The sequence below is a fragment of the Globicephala melas genome, chromosome X (assembly GCF_963455315.2).
Source record: "Globicephala melas chromosome X, mGloMel1.2, whole genome shotgun sequence".
In the NCBI taxonomy this organism is placed as follows: Eukaryota; Metazoa; Chordata; class Mammalia; order Artiodactyla; family Delphinidae; genus Globicephala; species Globicephala melas.
Window position 1 is genome coordinate 40,236,422 of NC_083335.1, and position 23,841 is coordinate 40,260,262.

General features: G+C 44.5%; 1 protein-coding gene across 1 annotated transcript; it reads left to right on the plus strand.

The window, feature by feature from the left end:
- The first annotated feature begins 722 nt into the window (after positions 1 to 722).
- Positions 723 to 21,808, plus strand: LOC115850089 (nuclear RNA export factor 3-like). The gene is made up of 21 exons (XM_060292573.1): positions 723 to 779; positions 11,069 to 11,294; positions 14,817 to 14,973; positions 15,194 to 15,347; positions 15,971 to 16,054; positions 16,162 to 16,266; positions 16,391 to 16,471; positions 16,578 to 16,647; positions 16,802 to 16,890; positions 17,013 to 17,120; positions 17,285 to 17,394; positions 18,272 to 18,308; positions 18,673 to 18,741; positions 18,827 to 18,882; positions 19,026 to 19,133; positions 19,239 to 19,297; positions 19,406 to 19,521; positions 19,617 to 19,659; positions 20,291 to 20,363; positions 20,902 to 21,058; positions 21,782 to 21,808. The coding sequence occupies exons 1-21, from the start codon at positions 723 to 725 to the stop codon at positions 21,806 to 21,808; spliced, it is 1,986 nt and encodes a 661-aa protein (XP_060148556.1).
- Positions 21,809 to 23,841: the final 2,033 nt, after the last annotated feature.

The following is a 23,841-nucleotide window of genomic DNA, read 5'->3' on the forward strand; positions in this document are numbered from 1 at the left end:
TCTAGGAAGAGATGGCTCCTTCCCATTAAGATTTCAACCTGCTCAAGTTTCTTATAATTGATGATTTTAAAATATGCTTCAAGCCCTATCCCCCCTCCACATCTCTAGTTACTGTCCTCTTTACATAGATTCTCCCCTCGCACCGAAGTTCTACCAAGAGTTCTGCACACTCAGTTCACATCTCCCTGCACCTCCCTCCCAACTCTGTCTTCATCCCTCATCTAACAGGGCTGTGTTCCCCGACGCTTCCACTGACATTACACTTGCCAATTCAACCACCACTTACTTGTCACACTTATACTGTAGATCCAGAATGTGGAAATAATTTTTCAAATAGAGACAGATAGGTATTTCCTCAAGAGGAAAGGATTTCCCTTCCACAGGGCAGAATTCAAATACTTGGGTACAGACAAGGAATTACATTACAGGGCAATCAGTTACCGAAAAGTTCAAGCTGTAACATACCTTCCATGGAGTTAGAGTTAGATAACATGAAGGCTGTGCTTTTGACAATTGGCTTTCAAATGACGCACACATTTTCTCGGACATATCTCATAATTTTACTTCATTGAAATGGATTTTGCAAATATGTTAAGTGAAAGTTAGCAATAATTATTTTTATGGTCACTTCAATAACCTTTGTTTTATCTGTTTCTTTCTCAAGGGATTACCAAGTATGGAATAAAATTGTCTGAAATTATATTGTTGTTCCAGGCTCTGCCATGAAAATATATTGTCTGAAAGCACTGTGTGATATACCATATTTGGACAATATATTGGTAGGTATAGGGAACTCTTTTGCTGTTTCCTGACTGATAAGTCAAAATTCTCTTACTGCATTGTAGAAATTATGATGCTTGACTTTCTTTTGGGATGTATCCATTAAGTAAGAAAAAAAAAACAACGTACAGAATCCATATACATCAATCCATGTGGATATCAATAAATGTTTGAATTAATAAAGAAATGGGTGATGAGAGTAACTGTGTTTATCAAACAATTCCAAATAATACATGGTGATAGCCTGCCTCTGTGAAGTGAACCTGAAATCTGCCTTCCACCTCTGAGAGTAGGGCAGACTTAGTGACTCACTTCTGAAGAACAGAGGAGGAAAATGGAAAACAGTTACTGTACACTGGAGAAACTGGGCAAACAGCACCTTAACCCACTGATGAAGGTCGACATCTCCAGTGACCCAGTGATGTCACGTGTGTACCATGTCCTCCCAGATATGATGTGACGGGAAGGGCACTTCAACTCTGTGGTATTCTTTCTCAAAACCCACAACCACAGGCTAATCACAAGAAAAATAAGACGCTATGCCTGTACTCCTCAAGACTGTCAGGGTCATGAAAACAGTGTGGCAGTTCCTCAGATGGTTAAACAGAGAGTCACCATATGACCCAGCAATTCCACTCCTAGGTACACAGCTAAGAGCAATGACAACATATTTTTACATAAAAACCTGCACACAAATGTATGTAGCATCATTATTCACAGCAGCCAAAAGTGGAAACAATCCAAATGTCCACCAATTAAAGAATGGGTAAATAAAATGTGGTGTACTATTTGGTAATAAAAAGGAATGAAGTACTGATACATGCCATAACATAGATGAACATTGAAAACATTATGCCAAGTGAAGGAAGCCAAATATGCAAAAGACCGCATAGTATATGATTCTATCTATATGCAATGTCCAGAAAAAGGCAATTAGTATAGCTGTACCCAAGGAATTCCCCGCTTTACACCCAGACTTCCAAAAGGCTCTTTGTTGTGGCTTTTTGCCACAGCCCCTCCCTCCCACTTTCCTGTCCTGCAATGTTCGAGTTGCAGTTCAGGCTTCTGTCACCAGGCGGCACTAAAGAACCGCCATTTGCAAATTTCTTACAAATAAGTTTATTCAAACAGCAACGAAAAATACAGTACCTTCCCTTAACATTCAGCCTATGAATATATGTACAGAATGATTCTAATTCTGTCTGAAAACACTGGTAGGTGTAAATGAAGATTGTGAAAGCATATACTCCAGAGCTTGCACACGATGGAACACCAAGTGGCAGCAGCGAAACTTGTCAGTTGGTGGGCAGGCAAAGGGCAGGAAGGAGGTGACTGAGAGAGGATGGGGCTTTGGGTGGTGGTGTGGGCAGCCTGCACAGTAGTGTTCTGTGTCCTGACAGGGGATGACAGAGTGTGTGAGACAAGGACTAGGCAGCCTGTACAGCCTGTAGGGTTATGGAGGTTAACACGTGTTCGCTGGTAGGAACCCTCTGTAGAGTCCACAAAGTACATCAGCAGACATTAATGAGGGAAGAGATAAATCAGTGCACGCGACATAGATTTGCAGTCAACAGCAGATGGAACTGCTTCAACATAAATAGAAATTCTCCGAATAGAGCTGCTATCATAGTAAACAGTTTCATATTTTACTCTTTCCAAATACACGCTTTTTCACTTAAAAAGAACAAAAATGGAGGTGGATATGATGCCACCTGACATCTGTCATCTTCCTCACCCAGAAGGGTTGCTGAGTGAGTACCCGCGGGGCCACAATAGCAGGGAATGTGATCCGACCATTTCTCCAGCCCTGGAAGCCCATCTTCTAAAAGGGAGGCTGCTCTGTGTCCTCTAGGGCGGGTGAGGGCAGGAGCCTCATCCCGTCCTGCCACTTACTGGACAGGTGACCTAGGCTCTGTCAGCCTGAGCTTGGGCATCTGTGACAGGGGACTCACAATACCTGTGTCACAGAGCTGTCCTGAGGGGTGAATGAGAAAACCTGCCCAAAGTATATGGCATACTGTAGAACTTCAAAGGCTCTTTAAAAAAGTCAACACTCAGTAGCAGGGGCTGGCTGAGCCTTAGGGCTAAGGCAGGCACTGTGGAAAGGTGTTTTTCATTGTTTCTCCTAATGAGCATATAGATATCTTTATGAAGGAAGCAAATCTCTCTCTGGTATGCCTTGAGTTCAAAGTTTTAAAGACAGAAGGATCTCTAGCTTCTTGGGAGACTCAGAAGCTCCTAAGAGCTGCCCAACATCGTGCCTCTGAGCAGACCCTAACCCAGTTCCCCACGCTGGGAAGACAGGCTTGCCTTTGACTCACCTGGTGAGCTCAGTGAGAGATGGCACCAGGGCAGCAAGCTGTAGTGTTTGCCTAACTGCTGCTCCTGGACTGCTGCGCATGTTAATACGTTTATAGGAAAATTCTGAATCCGACCCACAGCCACCAGGACAGGAGTCCTCAGATCATGTCACCCCAGAATTTCAGCCACCCGCTGCCTCCCTGAGAGGCAAAAATCCAAGAAGTACTAGCGTTGTTGGACACAATTGTCCATTCTTTAACTATTAATAACTAAAAATTTATATTATAAACCATCCTGTTTATTGAAAGTGTTTCATTAACTCTATTGTGAAATAAGAAGGTAAGAAGATAAGGAAATGAACATGTAGGAAAATTCAAGGGTTAAATCTGAGATGAGATTGCTCCTTCATATTAAATTTTAAACTTGCTCAAACTTCATGGCGTTGAAGATTCAACAACAACAACAACAACAAAACCCTCTTAGGGCCCCTAATCCTTATGCAGACACAGGTGTCTCTCTGTCCTTCTCTCTCTCTCCCTCTTCCCCTTCAAAGTATAAGTTCCACAAAGAGAAATGATTAAGCTTAGCGAGGAAGGCATGTCAAAAGGCAAGACAGGGCAAAAACTAGGCCTTTTGTACCACACAGTTAGTCAAATTGTGAATTAAAATGAAAACTTCTTGAGGGAAATTAAAAGTGCTACTCCAGTGAACACACAAAGGACAAGAAAGGAAACCAACCTTATTGCGGATGTGGGGAGAGTTTTAGTACTCAGGAGAGAAGATGAAAACAGTCACAACATTCCCTTAAACCAAAGCCTAATCCAGAGTGAGGCTTTAATTCTCTGCAATTCTATGAAGGCTGAGAGAGGTGAGGAAGCTGCAGAAGAAAAGTTTCAAGCTAGAATAGGTTGGTTCATGAGGTTTAGGGAAAGGAGCCATCTCCATAACATCAAAGTGTGAGGTACAGCAGCAAGTGCTGATGTAAAAGCTGCAGCAAGTTATCCAGAAGATCTAGCTAAGATAATTAATGAAGGTGCCTACACTAAACAACAGATTTTCCATGTAGACAAAACAGCCTTATATTGGAAGAGGATGCCATCTAGGACTTTCATAGCTGGAGAGGAGACGTCAATGCCTGGCTTCAAAGCTTCAAAGGACAGGCTGGCTCTCTTGTAATGGGCTAATTCAGCTGGTGACTTTAAATAGAAGTCAACGCTCATTTACCATTCTTAAAATCCTAGGGCCCTTAAGAATTATGCTAAATCTACTCTGTGCTCTATAAATGGAGCAACAAAGACTGAATGACCGCACATCTGTTTACAACATGGTTTACTGAATATTTTATGTCCACTGTTGGGGACCTACTGATCAGAAAAATAAAGAATTATTTCAAAATATTACTGCTCATAGACAACTCACATGCTCACCCAAGAGTTCTGATGTAGAGGTATAGTGAGACTAATGTTTTCATGCCTGCTAAAATTACATCCATGCTGCAACTCATAGATCAAGGAGTAGTTTTAACCCTCATGTATTGTTATTTAAGAAATACATTTCATAAGGCTATAGCTGCCATAGACAGTGATTCCTTTGATGGATCTGGGCAAAGTAAATTGAGAATCTTCTGGAAAGGATTGACCATTCTAGATGTCATTAAGAACATTACTGGTTCATTGAAAGATGTCAAAATATCCACATTAACAGGAGTTTGAAAGAAGTTGATGGATGACTTTGAGGGATGCAGGACTTTAGTGGAAGAAGTAACTGCAGATGTGGTGGAAAGAGCAAGAGAATTAGAATTAGAAGAGGAGCCTGAATACGTGATTGAATTGCTGCAATCTCATGATGAAACTTTAACCGACGAGGAGCTGTTTCTTATGGATGAGCGAAGAAAGTGGTTTCTTGAGGTGGAATCTACCCCTGGTGAAGATGCTGTGAAGATTGTTGAAATGACAACAAAGGATTTAGAATATTACATAAACTTAGTTGATAAAAAAAGTGGCAGGCTTTGAGAGGACAGACCCAATTTTTTTTTAAACATGTTTATTGGAGTATAATTGCTTTACAATGGTGTGTTAGTTTCTGCTGTGTAACAGTGAATCAGCTATACATATACATATATCCCCATATCTCCTCCCACGTGCATCTCCCTCCCACCCTCCCTATCCCAGCCCTCCTGGTGGACAAAAGCACCGAGCTGATCTCCCTGTGCTATGCGGCTGCTTCCCACTAGCTATCTATCTTACATTTGGGAGTGTATATATGTCCATACCACTCTCTCACTTCGGCCCAGCTTACCCTTCCCCCTCCCCGTGTCCTCAAGTCCATTCTCCACGTCTGCGTCTTTATTCCTGTCCTGCCCCTAGGTTCTTCATGACCTTTTTTTTTTTTCTTTTAGATTCCATATATATGTGTTAGCATACGGTGTTTGTTTTTCTCTTTCTGACTTACTTCACTCTGTAGGACAGACTCTAGGTCCATTCACCTCACTACAAATAACTCAATTTCGTTTCTTTTTATGGCTGGGTAAATATTCCATTGTATATATGTGCCACATCTACTTTATCCATTCATCAGTCGATGGACACCTAGGTTGCTTCCATGTCCTGGCTATTGTAAATAGAGCTGCAATGAACACTGTGGTCCATGACTCTTTTTGAACTATGGTTTTCTCAGGGTATATGCCCAGTAGTGGGATTGCTGGGTCGTATGGTAGCTCTATTTTTAGTTTCTTAAAGAACGTCCATACTGTTCTCCATAGTGACTGTATCAATTTACATTCCCACCAACAGTGCAAGAGGGTTCCCTTTCCTCCACACCCTCTCCAGCATTTAGTGTTTGTAGATTGTTTGATGATGGCCATTCTGACTGGTGTGAGGTGATACCTCATTGTAGTTTGGATTTGCATTTCTCTAATGATTAGTGATGTTGAGCATCCTTTCGTGTGTTTGTTGGCAATCTGTCTATCTTCTTTGGAGAAATGTCTATTTAGCAGACCCCAATTTTGAAAGAAGTTCTACTGTGGGTAAAATGCTTTCAAACAACAGTGCATAGAAATCGTTTCTGCCAAGGAGAGTCCATTGATGCAGCACACTTCACTGTTGTCTCATCTTAAGAAACTGCCACAGCCACCCCAACGTTCAACCACCACCACCCTAATCAGTCAGCAGCCATCAAAACTGACACAAGACCCTCCAACAGCAAAAAGATTATGGCTCACTGAAGTTTCAGATGATTGGTAGCAACTTTCAGCAATAAAGTATTTTTTAATTAAGGTATGTACATTGTTTTTTAGACTTCATGCTATTGTACACTTAATAGTCTACAGTATAGTGTAACCATAACTTTTATAAGAAATGGGAAACCAAAGCACTTGTTTGATTCACTTTATTGCAATATTTGCTATGTTGCTGTGGTCTGCAACCAAGCTCACAATATTTCCAAAGTATACCCGTATCTATAATTGAGGCAAGGCTGAGTGAATCAGTAGGAAGAGTAAAGGCCTCGGGTTCAGAAGACGTGGGTTCCAGTCTGGAATCAGCCAATGAGTAGGAGCATGACATGGGGCAGTGTGGGACATTAAGGTCCCAAACCTCAGGTTCCCCATCCCGGGAGTGAGGATTCTTCCCCTCATAGTGTCCTTGTCAGGATTTATTGAAATCACAAGACAGTGAAGGTCACAAAAGTGCCTTAGTCTCAGCCAGGCCTGAAATCTGAGGCTCGGTTTCCTTATCAGTAAAGAATGAGTCACAATATGGAGTTTGTAGTCATGTCAAAAGGATTAAGTGTTATGTGTAGATTAAAAGATAAGCCAGTGTCCTATTATGCACATAATTAATGAGAATATAAAAATGATGATAACTCATCCTGGGTTAATGGAACGTTTTGCTTCCTTCCTTAATTTTTCTTTTACTATTTTCCAAATTCATTTAAATGTTTTGAAATATATTTAAGAGTATTCCATGCAGCAAATTATTCAGAAACTTTCAAACCTGGAATTTTACCTCTGGAAGGTTCATTTGGTCTTTGCCATGCAAAACTATGCCTGCTAAAAATCACAGCCTCTCGTTGTAGTACTCTCATGGGCTCTTGTAGAGGAAGGAGCATCAATCCACAGCCTCCTCAGCTTCTCTGAACTGCACGTTCCAATTGCTGTCTGTGGAAGAACTCTGCATTTCCGTTGCTGAACTGACCTGTGTCCCCAGCATCCCTCTCAAAAGTGGCAGAGAGAATCTGAGGCAACTCTTCAGACAAGATATTTGAAAATTTCAGCATCTTAAGTCCACTGTGTGATGCTACAGCCTATGAAACATTGTGAGCTCACAGTCTTTGGTCCCCTTTCACATGAAACATGTGTCTGGAGATGGTAAAGGTGGTGGAGTTACTAGATGCCTCGTGGTAATCACACCAGTAGGGTATGTCTGAGACTTCTCACGTGAAGTGAAGTTTAAGCTGAGATCTGAGCCTAAGGAGGCTTTAGCCAGCAGAAGAGGAGAGGGTGGAGACTAGCCAGATAAAACAGGAAGGAAATACCCTGTAACCTGGTTCATCCATTTGGAAAATCCAGAGTGCAAATCCCTTACCCAGAAGTTTGTCACGCTGGGAGAAACTTTGTGAAACTTAACAGGACAGTTGTAGAAAGTACCTGAACCCCTTCTGCCCTCCTTGCTCCCACCTCAGGCCTTTACTGACCACCAGCCCTCTAAGAGGAGTCCTATATTATTACTATGATTTCTATCTGTGAAACCATAGAGAAGAAGAAAGTCGTTAGGTAAAACAATTTGAGTATGATTTTATTTTACGTGTTCTTCCACCACTCACTATGCAAGCAACTTTTAATAAATTTTTCTTTCCTCTTCCCAAATTTTCCACTGGAGGAAATTCAGAAATTGGCGGTCCATGATAACTGGTGAACATATTGTCAACCAAGAAATGCAGAAGGCTGCAGATAAGAAAAATAGCTTTTACTTAGGGTCTTATGAATTATAATTTGTGAGGCACCGATTTGAGTAGCAACTCAAATGTGCTCATAGGGAAACAAAAATGGCAAGAGTTTATAAAGGTGACATATAAAGACATTCCAGAGAAGTTATATAGGTTATCTTTACAGAACTATGATTGGTGCTGGCAGGCATTCAGTCACTTGAGGCACCAGATTGGTCGCCATGCTCTGGTCTCCAGGGAATAACGAAAACAAGTTCCAGTCGGTCTCAGGTTGGCCAGGTCAAAGGTTTATGTTGCATTTGGGGGTAGAAATATGTAAGTCCTACTTCCTTACTAGCCTCCTGGCTCCATTTTCAATCCCTTTGACTTAAGTAACCACATTTTGTTGTCCATGGTCCACGTGTCTAGAATTGCAGCTTAGACATCACTCAGCAGGAATCTTTGGAAGGATGGAGGGAGCCAGTTCTCATTCAGAGTGACATTTCTGGAAGATTTTGTGGCAAATGAAGCATTAAGGGTAGCCCACGTACATTAAAACTAGTGGCAAAAACATTTCTTCTGCCTCTCCCTCCCAACTATGATGGGCAACCTATATGTGTGTAATTGAGAGACAAAAGTAATGTGAAAAAGCATATAGATGTAGAAATATACCGTTAATCCACACACCTATTATTTTTGTAGTGAAATTCCCAACCAGGTATGTACTACTATGCTATAAAATTTTACATCAGTTATTTTTCTGATTTCAAACTGCTATCTTTATAAACTAATGAAGTGCAAGAATGTGTATTAGAGAAAATATTTTTCTATATTATTTTCATCTTGTTACAGAGCAAGATGTACATCCTTGATAGTTTAGTTTATATTCCCCAGATATATTTCTCTGTGTACAGTACTATATAAACAGGTTTACATGATATATGTATTCTTCCAAATTTTTCTCACAGTATGTATACACTTTTCCTCATGTTATGTATGTTTATGTGCATATGTAAATATATGTACACACTTACATATTTTTGTAATTGTTTTTTTACTTGTTTAATCTTTATATGTTTGTGATGTATAGATCTTACTTAATTTTTTTCGATAGACTTTGAAAGACACTCTTACTACTAATCAGATTTATTTATGTACGAGAATATTAAACATTTGCCTATAAAATATTTTTCCTATAATTTGCATTCCTTTCTATGTGACATGTTTGTTTGGGATTGACAAGGTTTTCTTTTTCTAACTTCCCTTCAATTTCTCAAATAAATTTGTAACAGATAAAAGGTTTTTTGGGTCACATATGCAGTTTTGAATTCCCCTGGTGTCAATGCCACGCAGATAGGGTACTCAAACAACCCTCTCACCCATGTCTTGGTCTTGGAAGTTCATGATGGAGATAAAATACCCTCCCTTAAGCCTGGTGTGCCACAGGGATTGAACTGTCTGGGGGCGGGTGTGCTGGGCATGTGGGGCCCAGGTAGAAGCAGAGGAAAGTTAACCTCCATGGAGGGGAGAAAATGATCCCCTCCATGAGATCCCCTCCATGGGAGGGAGAGGCAGAAGAAATGTTTTTGCCACTAGTTTTAATGTACGTGGGCTGCCCTTAATGCTTCATTTGCCACAAAATCTTCGTTTGCCACAAAATGATGACTTACAGAATTATTTTAGGCCAGAAGCACTTTACATGGTATCTCCTGTAAGCAAACATATGTTCAAATATTTTGGTCTAAAGCCCTTTTCCATTGTGCCCTGAAACTCTCAAGGATTTTTTTTTTTTTTTCGGTACGCAGGCCTCTCACTGTTGTGGCCTCTCCCGTTGCGGAGCACAGGCTCCAGACACGCAGGCTCAGCGGCCATGGCTCACGGGCCCAGCCGCTCCGCGGCATGTGGGATCTTCCCGGACCGGGGCACGAACCCATGTCCCCTGCATCAGCAGGCGGACTCTCAACCACTGCACCACCAGGGAAGCCTTGTTTGTAGATTTTTTGATGATGGCCATTCTGACTGGTGTGAGGTGATACTGTCATTTGCTCTTTGCCATCTGTATGTCTTCTCTTTTTTTTTTGCGGTACGCGGGCCTCTCACTGTTGTGGCCACTCCCGTTGGGGAGCACAGGCTCCGGACGCGCAGGCTCAGCGGCCATGGCTCACGGGCCCAGCCGCTCCACGGCATGTGGGATCTTCCTGGACCGGGGCACGAACCCGTGTCCCCTGCATCGGCAGGCGGACTCTCAACCACTGCGCCACCAGGGAAGCCCACCCTCAAGGCTTTGAATCTAGAATTCCCAGTGGGCTAGAATTCCCAGTGGACTAGTATTTGATGCTACCCTATGTATTTCTCATTTTCTTTTCTGTCGTAGCTGCATTATTTTAAAGTAAAAAAATCCATGAAAATTAAAGCAATTTCTGTACTGTCAAAAGAAAAAAACTAAAAGCCTGGAAATTTGGGAGACAACATTTCAAACATTATTACAGATTTTGTACTCATGTGCAAGAACCAAAATGATTTCTGTTAATCAGTAGAGAAAGGGACAAAAAATTGCAAATAATTCGCCTAAGAAGCAAAATGCTTCTCCAATAACCTCTGGAAAGATGACAAACTATTAACTGCGGAAATGAAAATCTGAAGATGTCATAATAAGTGAAAAAATGAATTTGCATAAAATTACTTATGTAATTGCAAACTTTAAAAAGAATATGTATAGAACTACATAACTACACAAATGCTTTAAGTCAGGTATTCACATCACCTAAAGGGAAACACATCTGGAAAATGTGCACCAATCCTCTTACATTGGATATCTTGGGTATTTGTGAGTCAGGGCGAGGGGATCATGTAGATGGAAGGTGCAGAATGATTTTATTTTCTAAGTATACATTTTTAATGTTTAATATTTTGTGATTAGGCTAATTTGTTGAGAGGAACACTCGAAAATATCGAATAAGCAACTAACAAAAAAGTTCACATATATTTACCATGTTATCAAAGAGTTCACATGACACTGTTTCATAAAAAATAAAGAATTTCAATTTTTTTTTTTTTTTTGCAGTATGCGGGCCTCTCACTGGTGTGGCCTCTCCCGTTGCGGAGCACAGGCTCCGGACACGCAGGCTCAGCAGCCATGGCTCACGGGCCCAGCCGCTCCGCGGCATGTGGGATCTTCCCGGACCGGGGCACGAACCCGTGTCCCCTGCATCGGCAGGCGGACTCTCAACCACTGCGCCACCAGGGAAGCCCCAAAATTTCAATTTTTGACTTGACAGTTTATCTGTGTGGTATGTGCATTTCTGTCTTACACTTCTTTTACCCCCAAATGTTCACACACTTATGTGCAGATTTTTCTTCACCTCTCTCAGTGGCTGGACTTTTCTCAGGGCATAGAGATCCAGGAAGGGATTGTGGACATGGTGTGGAAAATTCCAGAAAGTAGTGGAAAATTCCAGAAATGTCTAACTGATGCACTGGAGCCCAATCTCCTCTCTCCTTCCCTCTGCCTTGAAACCTCTCTGGTCTGGAACTTTCAGAGCTACAATTCCGGCTCTGACCACTAGGAGTATCTATCTACATTGAGGACATTTTTTTTTTTTAAAGGAAAATACATGATTTGTTTTCTTTTACTGTCATTACAGTGACCCACAAAACTCTGCTTGCTATTTCGATTATAGTTTTCAGGTCTGTTCTTTGTTGTTTGGTTCTTGTATTTTTTTTTTGTTTGTTTTTTGGTATTATCTCTCTGAGGTGGGCTGAGGTTAATTCCAGCCATTTGACTATTTTCAGAAAATTCTGTTACTTTGTACTAACTTAAGAAAATCTCCCACACTACAGCAATAACTTAGTAAATCTGTGCTTGGAGAAGTCATCTTCCATTCCGTGGAGCTCAATTTCAGTCTCTGTTTCCCCAGGTAGCATCTGAATGACCCTAGACAAGCTCCAGCACCTCAGTAAGCCTCAGCAACCTTGGAAAGTTGGTGATTCTGATATCAGAGTCCCCTTGTGAGGAATTCATGAAAGAACAGAGGCAATGTAGCAAGTACAGAGTCTGGCCTACAGCTGGCATACAGAGTTATCTGGGTTTGCAGAATGAAGGAACACAATGTAGTGTAGCTGATCCAGAGTCTGGCATACAGAGCTCCCTGTGTTTGTAACCAGAAGTATCAAGGTCCCCTAAGCCTCCTGATTCCAGATGGCCTCCTCTGCAAGGGTGGTACAGTTGGAGAGAGTGCCCTGGGTGTTAGGCTGGTAGCAAACTCAGGGGGCAGTAATTACAGGAAGTTAAGTCTCCTCTGGCCCCCAGGGCTCTCCTCCTCTGTGCCCTTGGGGAAGGGACTTCCTGTTAGGACTCCATCTTGTTTGTGTGGCTCTGACAAAGTGGTTTGGGGCTTGCACTCTCCTTCTTCAGAAGCCCTTCCTGATATTCTCCAAACCTCCAGCTCCAGACCCACAGATTCTCTTCACGAGCAGCCTGTGAGGAGGGTGGTGACAGATCACTGCCTTCAGGCCACCCCATGGGTGAGTTGGTCAGCATGAGACCTTGTCCTCAGATCCCCACAGGGCAGGAGGGGTTCTGGGTTCCCTCCCTAACCCCAACCCACAGGACCCCCAACAAGCTGACCCCCCCTTTAGAGAAGGCATGCAGAGGGCTCAGGCTCACTATTTCCCACTCTCTTGAGGAAATGGGCCAGGTGGGCTCTGACACACCCGTCCTGATTCCATGTGGAAAACCTCCCCTCTTATGGAAATGGCCATGGCTGAGGTGAATTATTTCCCCTGGCTGAGAAAAAGGCACAAGTCATGTGATCTTCTCAGGTCTAGGATTTGGAGAGTAGGGAGGGTCACCTAGGTGGGCGTGGGATTGTGTAAACTAATATCCCTTGGATTTATACGAGGTGGGGGAGGGGCAGAAAACCCACCATTACCGCTGACTATTACATTAACTAGTCAGGGTAAATTGTATTAGTCCATAGAAGCTTACTGAGGCTTGCTTTGTTGCCCAGCATATGATCTATTCTGGAATGTTCGATGAGTAGTTGTTATGTGCATTGTTCTATGTCAATTAAATACATTTGTTAACTTAAGTAACATTTTGAAACCTTCTCCCTCTAGCTGAGTTTTTGTCTGCCATTTTGTGCATCACTCAGTGAGCTGTGTTAAAATTTCCCACTGTGACTGTGAATTTGACCATGCTCTATTTCTGTTAGATTTTGCTTTGCATATTTTGGCTCTATTTTAAGACATGCATACAAATTTAGAATTTTATATTAATATCTCCTTATTGCATTGAACCTGTTATCACAAAGAAATCTCCTTCTTTCTCTAGTGATGCTTTTTTCTTTAAAGTGTACCTTTTCTTTTACTAATAGGGTTATACAAGCTTTCTGTAGGTTACTGTGGAAAAGGTATACATTTTGCCATTTTTTTTATTTTCAACTTTTCTAGATGATTAAAATTTGCATGTGTCTCTTTTCAGGAGCATTTGATGGAAGGTTTCTTGTCCAGTCTGATAATAGCTGTCTTTCTGTTTGGAATACTAATCTGAAATTTTTAATGTAAAAGTAGATGTAATTTGGTTTATATATACTATCTTACTGTATGTTTATTTTTGCCCCTTCTCAGTTCTTTTGCCTTTCCTCTCCTTTGAAATGATTAACATTTTATAACTATTAAATTGTTACCTCATGTGGCTAGGTAAACATTCTTTTGCCATTCTTGTAGTGTTTACCCTTCAGATTACAATGTACATTTTTGCCGTTTCAGTCTAATGTTAGTTAATTAGTTCTTTAAAACTCCTCAGACAATTAGGGGACCTTGAGACACTTTGATTCCATATACCCTCCAAATTTATTGTCATGCATTTTCCTTCTCTCTGTATTTAAATCCCCAGAAGAAATTACTATCATTGTGTTATATAGTCAACACTCATTTAAATTTGCCTACGTATTCACAAATGTCATTAGTCTTTCTTTCCTGTATCTATGTGCCTCCACCTGGGAGGATATTTCTTCTGCCCAAAGAAGAGCCTGTAACATTTCTTTGAGTTTGAGTCTTCTGGTCACATATTTTCCGAGTTTTTCTTACATGATGATGAAATGAATGCATATTTTAGGACTGTTTTTCCTTAAAGCATACTTTATCTCCTATTACAATAATACTGTTACACTGAGTTGATATCTTGTTACTTTTGGAAACTTCTCAACCAAGATCTCTTCAAATACCACTTCTCCACTCTTCCCTCCCGTTCTTTCCGGGACTCACATTAACCATGTGTTAGGTATGTTCACTGCATCTCCTTTAATTATCTCCCCCTCGCTTTTGGTATTCTCCATGTTATGTCTCTCCAGGCTCCATTCTGGATCTTTTCATCGGACCTATCCTTCATATGTCTAATTCTTCTGTCAGGCAGGGAGGTCACCTTTGACCCTTGAACCATCACACCAGGGTAGATTTCAGGGTAGGTTTTATTGTGTCCCAAGAGCCGGGCAGAGAAGAGAGACTTAGAGATGAAAAGCCACTTGTCCCAGGTCACATAACCGGATCCAAGCAGAGCAGGGACTAACATCACAGACTAAACCCTGGGTCCAGATCCTTTCCTCTGAGCTTGTTTTCTTCTTGGCTGTGAATGCTGCCCACCTCTCATTTCCTGAGAAGCAGAAACACAGTGAAGTTTCTAAGCCTTTTTTAGCACTGTGATACATTTCTCTTTAGATTATAAAGCCAGTGATATTTCTTCATTAGCCATGAGAACTTTCCCAGGAATTCTTCTGGTACTGGGCCCATTGATGTGTTGTTCTCAATTTCAGAGAACATTGATCAAGTGAACACTTTACAAAGAAAAGCAAGATGCCGGGGTATTTACCGAAGGAGACACAACTATTGGTCTCAACAGGCCACTTCCCAGCAGCAGCAATATAGAGAATCACTAAGAAGTGATGCTCACGTGGACATCCAAGCAAGATAGTAAGTGACGAGGCAGCATGGCTGACCAGTATCAACCAGTGAAAAACAAAACCTTGTAGTTAAATATGTCATTCTTCTCTCTAACCTGGAAGAGTGAGGAATGATGGGATCAGGTTAACGGTTGAGCAGTCTTTATTGTAGCTCTGCTATCATTGGCGAAAATGTAGGGAAGACTTCCCAAGACTATACGGACCACATTCTTCTCTCCACTTCCCCACAGTGCTCCCTATGCCATTCCATCCTGTCATCGGAGAGGCAATTTTCAGGAACAAGACGAAACCCATGTTAGCAAGGAGACAGAGCAAAAGCCTCCAGAGAGAAGAATGGAGAGAAGCAGGCAGGATGAGACCTTGGGGAGCTGGTTCAAGATCAGAGTGAGTGTGCTGGCTAAATGGACCTAACATGTAGAAGAAGATGACAGAGAGAGTCATGTTGGGCGCGTGTAGAGATGCTGGGAACTTTTCCTCTCGTGGCAGTGGAGTTGGTAATCTGTCTTGTTATTCCTAGGAGTTAACTTCCTAGATCATGTGAGGGCAGGTTCAGAGAAGCAATATAAAGGGAGCAGACTGACTGCAGGGAGCATGGGAGAGGCTGTCTAAAAGCAAAGGAGGAAACTACTGCCAAGGAGATGGAGCAACTCCACACCAGAAGACACAGTTTGGCTCAAGCTGAGTGCGGGAGGAGGTTGAGTCTCTGGGGTCCTCGCCAGAGGGGCGGGCCAAGTCTGCCTTAGGTAGGATCTCTTAGAACTTTATAAAAGTAAGCACATGTGAAAGATATGAAGTCGATTATTTCAGGAAAAGTATTTAAATGGAAAGAAAGGGTATTTAGGAAGTCCTTGTCTGGTGTAAAAGTTAGCGATAACAGATATTGTCCTATCTTAAGAAAGTACCTAAAGCCTGAAAAAGGTCCTAAAGCAAGACACAGCTGGGTCTTATCTTAACCTTGGATTCCATTGTATCACTTTTCTTTCCCCAATTATTTCTTTGGCTCCTAGATTCCCTTCGGTATTAAATATGATGAGAAGTGGCTGCTGAATTTGATTCAGAAGCAATGCAGTGTCCCCTTCACCCCAGTCGAAGTAAGAGAGGACATTGAGGCCGATGAGAGGAAACGGGGTAGATGGCAGGCCCAGATGAGAAATGGCTCTGGTCTCATACTGTGCTTCTCTTGTCACTCTCCCTACAGTTTCACTATGAGAAAATGCAGGCCCAGTTCTTCGTTGAGAATGCCAACATTGCCTTCGCACTGAAGAATGTCAACGGCAAGATTTACAATGAGGCTAATGAAAGGGTATGTATCAAGGGCATGAGCAGGGCTAGCTGGGGGCAAGAGGGCAGGACAGGGGCATGGTCTTGCTTGATCCCAGGGCTCAGATTTCCTGGAGCTTACCCAGCCCCTCTTGTGTTCTCAACAGATATCTATCTTTGTTGATCCCTGTGATGCACCCCACTCTGTGCTGAAGGAGCTGAGGTCAGAAAAGGTGGAGCAGATAAAGGTAATGCAGACTCAACACAACCTGTGCACTCACAGCCAGACCCACCTATTGCCCCCGATCACCACCTCAGACTCAGAGCCCCTGAACCCCATCCCTAACTCTGCAGCTGCCCGTGAAGGAACAATATGATGCCTCCCAGCAATCTCTTGACATCCAGAGAGTCCGCTCTGACCCTGGTATGGCTACAGCAGTAATTGTAGAGCAGGTGAGGGCAGAGGGGTCTAGCTGGAAGGGATACTCAGGAATGGTAACTCGGGGAGGGGTTGGTGCTGGAGCTGTACCAGCCAGGAGCCTCTCAGTCCCCGTTTCCCTCCTTCTGTCTTCCTGGAGACTTGATGACCCGTGATACTGGAATGGCACGAAACCCTAGAACTGGCGTGGCCGCCTCCCTGCAGATCCATCCAGGGAATACGCCCAAGGTGAGGACCTTAGACCCAATGTTGGGGCAGGTGGTGATGGTGGGAGAGATTAGGTAGAAGAGGCAGATTTGTCTCAGGTGTCCCCTGCTGGGGTCCTCACTCTAACTCTTTCCTCATCATAGCTTTTGGCCTTGGACCTGAGCAATAAGAAACCCTACCAGCTGCACAGCCTGTCCAACACTATGCCGAATGCTTCCAACACCAAGAACTTGAACCTCTCCAACACTGAGGTGAGGTGTGGTACCCAGATCCGTCTTTGAAGGGAAAGTGGGAAGGCGCATGTGGTGGTGACAGAGGAAGGGAAATGGATTTGTAGGAAAAGGAAGCGACTAGGGGTGCACGGCCATCCTGGCTCTGTTTCTCTGGCCCATGTGGTTCCTCCTCATAATCACAGGTGGAGTCTGCAGGGGAGATGGACAAGGGTGAGCGGCTGGAGCCAGAAGGGATGTGTGCAGACAGAAACCCCCTGTGCACCACCTTCCCTGATATGTCAACCAACATAAGGTCAGATGCATCCTCTGTTACCCGGTGGCAGCCTGAGCTACTCCCGAAAGTGCCCGTTTGCAAGGGGCAGCTGACGTGGACCTCAGGGAGGACTACAGGCCCTATGCTCTCCTCTCTGCATCACAAAGCTGCCAAAGTTTCAACCAGCACCCAGTGGGCCCCCAGCCCAACATGTGCATATTTTACATTCTTACGTGCTGTGTCTGAGCCATTCTGGGGCAGGTGAAGAGCTGCAAATGGGGCGCCATTTCCCCTTTCTCCTCTCTTCTTCCCTTACCCCCACCACGGGAAAGCTTCTTTCCCTTCCCTTTGTTTTCTCTCTCTCCCTTGTGTCTAGGCCCATATGTCTCTCTCATCTATCCCCTCGTACCTTCACTCCCTTTCTGTCTTCATCCCCCTCCATCTCCCTCCCTGAGCCCCACCTCACTCACCTCCCTGCCCCAGCACCCTGGGCCATCCAAGGGGGAAGTCCAGGTCTTGGTCCAGGTCTTGGCAGAGTGCTGGACCGCCAGTGAGGTAGCAGAGCCTCGGGCACACACCCCATTCCCTCTTCTCTCCACAGCCTTCAGTGGGGCTCTGGAGGCAGGAAGGGAGGGGAAGGAAGCCCTGCAACATGGGTTTGAAATGCTGGTCCCTGTGGCACTGGAGAAGAGAGTCCAGGCAGTCTGCGGGGGAGCTACCCAGGGGAAGGAGAGGAAGGGAGGGAGGGAGGCGGGGAGGGAGGGAGGGCCTGCCCTCCCTCTGTGTCAGTCGATGGGGGACATGTTCAGGGCCCTGGAAGCCTGGGACGCTGTGGTGTCGGTGCACTTGCTCCCATGAGGAAGAGGGTCACCGCCACAGTTTCACTGACTTTTCTGTTCTGTCTTGATTTTGGCAGCTCCATTCTGGAATTGTTCCCCAAGTTACTAACCTTGGTAAAGTGTATTCCTTGTTCACTGACTCCTCTAACTGGCACTGACAGCACCCACATACTACTCTGAACCCCATTAGGTCTTGCCCCAGTTACAGTTTTGAAACTGACCCTTCAAAGTCCTGGGTGGAGGGGGATGGTACAGTCCCTGTGGGAACCTGACAAACGCTCTGGATCTTCTTCAAGCACATTCTTCATAGGCTTTGGGGAATCCACGGTGATGATCCAAACTGTAGTCCTGCCCATGGAATTTCCAGGGCCCTTTCACACCTGACCTCTGACCCTCACCCTCCTGGGCCCATCCTTTTCCCTGATCATCTAGCACCACCTCCTGGTCTGCACTGCTGACATCCTCTTCTCTTCCCCAGGATGACCAGGAGACATCCCCACTGGCTAAGTGTGGTTTTGAAGCCTGCAAGCGCTTACCAAGCTGCAAGGTGAGGACGGAGGATCAAGCCGGGTTTGAAGTGGTGCCTGAGAAGGGGGTGTCAGCCATGGTCCTGAGGACTGTTTTGATTCCAGGGAAGCTACTTTGGATCTGATGAGCTGAAGAGCCTAGTCCTGCAATTCCTGAAGCAGTAAGTATCTCTGGGAAGCTGAGCAAGGGGGGCAGGTCTAGGACAGGTGAGGCCACCTGAGCACAGGTCTGCTCAGGGGAGTTTTCAAGTCTCATTTGAGGTCCAGACCACAGAGATAGACTGTCCTCATTGCTCCCCCTCAGGTACTACTTGATCTATGACTATGGAGACAGACAGGTTCTCGCGGGTGCTTATCACGAGGAGGCCTGCTTCTCCCTGACGATTCCCTTCCACCCCGAGGACCCAGCCCCGTGAGTATGACAGTACAGCCTCTGCTCCCGGTCCGTGTGGCCACCCAGCAGACACAGGCAGCTCCTGCAAACACCCACCACCCACTGTTGCTCTTTGTCTCCTAGAAGCAGCTTGTGCGAGTATTTCAAGGACAGCAGGAATATGAAGAAACTCAAGGACCCCTGTGAGTGTGTCATGGGAAGACTGGGTGGGAAAGGGCGGTGAAGGGGTCAATCATAGGGCCCAGGGCGTGGCAGCCCCTGACCTTCGCTCGCTTCCCCTCCCCTCACAGACCTGCGGGTCCAGCTGCTGAAGCACACAAAACGTGTCATTGTGCACACTCTCTGTGTGTTGCCCAAGACTCAGCATGCCTTCAGCTCCTTCGTGGTGGACACGTGGTTCCAGACGGTGAGCGCCTGCTTCCTCCCTCGCGTGGGCCCAGGAAGCTGCAGGTGGGTGGGAGGTGGAGGTGGTGACTGGGCGCCTGGGCTCTTCCCTTTCAGGAAACGATGCTCTGCTTCTCCGTCAGTGGGGTGTTCAAGGAAGGTGAGTGTGTGTAGACCCCCAGCGCAGATGCCCCACTGCTGCCTCCCCCTGGCCAGGCTCACACCCAGAACCACCCAGCGTCCCTGACCCCTTCCCTTCCCTTCGCTTTCTTTCCCCTTCCCTTCCCTTCCCTCCCCTTGTATTCCCTTCTGTTCCCTCCCCTCCCCTCCCCTCCTCTCCCCTCCCCTTCCCCACTGTGTTCTCCTGCCCTCAGGCTTCCCACAGACAACCCAGGTCTGAGCTGTGTCCATGCCTGTCTGCCCTGCACACCCTGGGCGTTGGGGACACAGGCTGTGGATTTTGGTGGCTCTCATCCCAGATCCTTACTCTGAGAACTTGGGCCATTACTGAACCTCTCAGTTTCCTCATTTGCAAAATGGGGTAGTAGTATCCACCTCCTGGGCGGCTGTGAAAAATGCATCCCCGTGAACTTGGGCAGTGGTCGTCAGGGACCCTGTCACTGGGTGCAGACTGCTCCTATAGTTGTCCTCCCCATACCCAACACCCTGGCCCCCGTGAACAACTGCCCTCTCAGCATGAGTGTCCAGTCACACCCTGACTGGGGACCGCTGTGTGAGCGTGTACAGCACGTGCAGCTGTAAGGGGTACTGTTGTTTGTTTGCTGTTGAAGTGGAAGGAAGTTCTCAGGGCTGTGTGCATGCTTTCACCCGGACCTTCATTGCTACCCCTGCCCACGACTGCAGGTGAGAGCCCTGTGGTGGGCGTGAATGCCCATCCCCGCCTGGGCTCAGGGGCGTGGGAATGTGGTGGCAAAGACCTTAGGTTTACTCAGTATTGTGGAAAGCCAGCAGGGAGATCCCAGGAGCAGTGTAGCCTAGTGGTTAGGAAGAGCGTGGGCTCTGGAATCGGCCTATGCGTTCACTCCTTGACCCAACACTCACTCGCTGTGTGACCTTGGTCAATTCCCATGACCTCTGTGTGACTCAGTGTCTTCTTCTGAGAATGGGGATCAGACTGTCCACCCCTTGCACTGTGGTAAAGGGTAAATGCGAAATTGCCCCTGGGTTGGGGATGAACCTATAAATCAAGTGAAAGTAGTAGACAGTCTCTCCAAAGGTGGGCTCTGTGGGGAGGGGCAGAGGTACCAGTCAAGGAACCTGGGAGACAGACACAGGAGGGACGTGGAAGGAATCTGGTTGCTGAGTGCCAGTGGGAGCAGAGTCAGTTTTGGGGGTGTGGGTGTGCATCCACCAGTTGTCTGAGGGCCCATTTTTCCTTCAGTCTGTGCATCGTGAATGACGAGCTGTTTGTGAGGGATGCCGACCCCAGTGAGACCCAGAGTGTGTTCTCCATCCCACTGCCTATACCCACCTCAAGCTCCATGCACCCCTCTCCCAGCAGCAGCAGGACATCATGCAGGCATTCCCCACCCCATCTGGGATGAACCTCTAGTGTTCTCAGAAGTGAGTGCTGGGGTTGCATGGGGATAGGAGGGAGCTGGGAGGAGTAGAGGAGTGATTAATGGGAATTTTCAGGTAATTATTTTAAATCTATTTTTTCTTACAAACGTTTACTTGTGAGAAATACCCTAATTTCATACTAATACATTTCCATGTATTATAAAATACAGGTATCCTATCTTATATACTGTTTTGAAACTTCTTTTATTATTAGTGCCAGCATAGTTTCTTCTCAGTATATGTGACGCTACATTATTCTTTCTAAGATCAATATATTAAACAATTGAATTCCAGGAAGCCATAAGCTATTATTGATAGGCATTTAACTTTTCGCCTCTTTTTCAGCATTACATGCAGTGGCATCTGCTCATTCTAGTACATAAATGTTGGTAAACTTGAAGGCTTGCTCTTGTAGCATAGATGTAGCAGTGAAGTTGTGTGGTCAAGTGTCTCCAGTTTGGTCCTAAGGGAGGTCATCTATCCTCCCCCACTAGAGGTGCTTTCAGTACAATGACTAGACTATACCAGAACTAAAAATTTCTTTACTCATCAAAAAGTGAATTCTGAGAATTCAGAGATAAGAAGAAATAGACCTCTAGGCTTTCAGGAAGGTGAAGGTGGACAGAAGTCAGGTGCCCTGGGGTTGACACTCATGGCTGCTGGCTCTGCTGACATCCCAATTCTTTCTCTTTACTTTCTTCAGTCCACGGGCAAAATTCCACATGTGACCCTCATCCACTGACCTGGGATCTTGAGAACAAAACTCTGCAAATGAGCCTTTAGATGTCATTTTCATCCTCATCATATTTGTCACCTCTCTTCTCTTAACTGAAGCCATATCCATGACTAAGCTTGCAGTCCAGCTAATCAGGAAGCCGAAGTTTACCGTGTAGGCCTGCCCATTGTTTTTTATTTTTCCAACGCATGATCCTTGTTTATCTTTATATTAAAGAGTAACATTGCACATTGTATATTGTGTGTCTTGGATTGCTCTTCCCTTGACCCAACCATGAGTTAGTGGGGCCAGGACCAAAAGGTCCCATCTCCCACATCATCCCTGGCAGTCTCTAGCATTTATATCCGACCTACACAGTGCTTGAAAATTATAGAGTAAGGACTCCATTCCTGGACAACCCTAAAATCCAAGCTTTGCCTCCCGATAACCTTCTCCCCACCACTTCAGTATTCACAAGTTGCGACCGTTCTGATGTTCACTTCTATAAACAAATATAACGTATTTAGCAAGTAAAGTACCATATTTACTCCATTAATTATGGATTTCTTAATTATTTAACAGGTCTAAAACTGTGTTAACATATTTATTAGGTTCTTAGGTTCTGTACCTAAGAGTATTTTCCCCACAACTCCAGTGTTTTTTTAACTATTTTATTTTGAAATAATTATTGATTTACCAAAAGTTGCAAAAAAATGTGTAGAGAGGTCATGTATACCCATCACTCACCTTCTCCTAGTGATAACACCTTGTAGTACAGCGTCGAAACTAAGAAATGGACATTGGTACAATCCACTGAGCTTACCACAGTTTCGCCATTTTACATGCACTCATTTGTGTGTTAGAACACTTGTGTACACTTATATATATAATTTCATGCACTTTTACCAGCAGTGTAGGTGTTCTAACTATCACCACAAACAAGATCAAAAACTGTTTCATCACCACACGTTTCCCTCATGTTAGCCTTTATAGCCACACCCACCTTCTTCCTGATCCCACATCCCTAAACTCTGTCAAACACTATTAATAATTAACTAAATGTCATAGAAATGGAATCATATAGTACACTACCGTTAGGAATGGATTTCTTTCACTCAGCATAATTCTCCTGAGATCCATCCAAGTTGTAAAGTGTGTCTATCGTCTGTTCCTTTTTATTGCTGAATAGGATTCCACGGTGTGAATGTACCCCAGTTTGCTTACCCATTCCCCCGCTGAAAGACATCTGGGCTATTTCCACTTTTTACCTATTGTGAGTAAAACTGTGATGAACTTCATGTAAAGGTTTTTGTGTAAACATAAATTTTCATTTCTGTGGGTAAATTGCCCAGAGTGCAACTGCTGTATCATTTGGTAATCTCATGTTTCGTTTTGAAAAACCTGCCAAATTGTTTTCCAGACGGCCTGTACCATTTTGCATTGCCTTTGGCAATGTGTGAGTGACTCAGTTTATCCAGTGTTGCCTGCATTTGGTTTTGTCACTGTTTTTTTCAGCCATTCTGATAGGTGGGTTTAACATTTCATTGTGCCTTTAATTTGCATTTGCATGATGGCTAAAGATGTTGAATAGCTTTTCCTAAGCCTGTTTGCCCTCTGTTCATGTCTTTCATCCATTTTATAATTGGATTAAGAGGCAAGAAGTTACCTCTAGAGAGCTGCCCTGGCTCTGGCTAACAGGCAGAGTAAGAGAATGTGAGGCCCCTCGAGACTCACTTTTCTTGACAGGGAGGGCAGAAGTGGGGCTGAAGCTATTAAATGTTCCTTAAATTAGGACTGAACTTGGATATGGAACAGGATTAAGAGGTGGGGGCATCTCTGGGTCCATCTGTGGAGATCTGGATAGGGCAGAAGAAGAAGGGGGATATGGGGTAGAGGAAAAACAGTGGAAGGAGGGAGATACGGGGGGATGCCTTCTAAATGATGCTAGATTCATCACTCTCAGCCTGCTCAATGGAGTGCAAAAAACTATTCTCCTAGACGTGTGGTTTTCAACTCTGGATATCCATTAGGATCCCCTCTAATGCT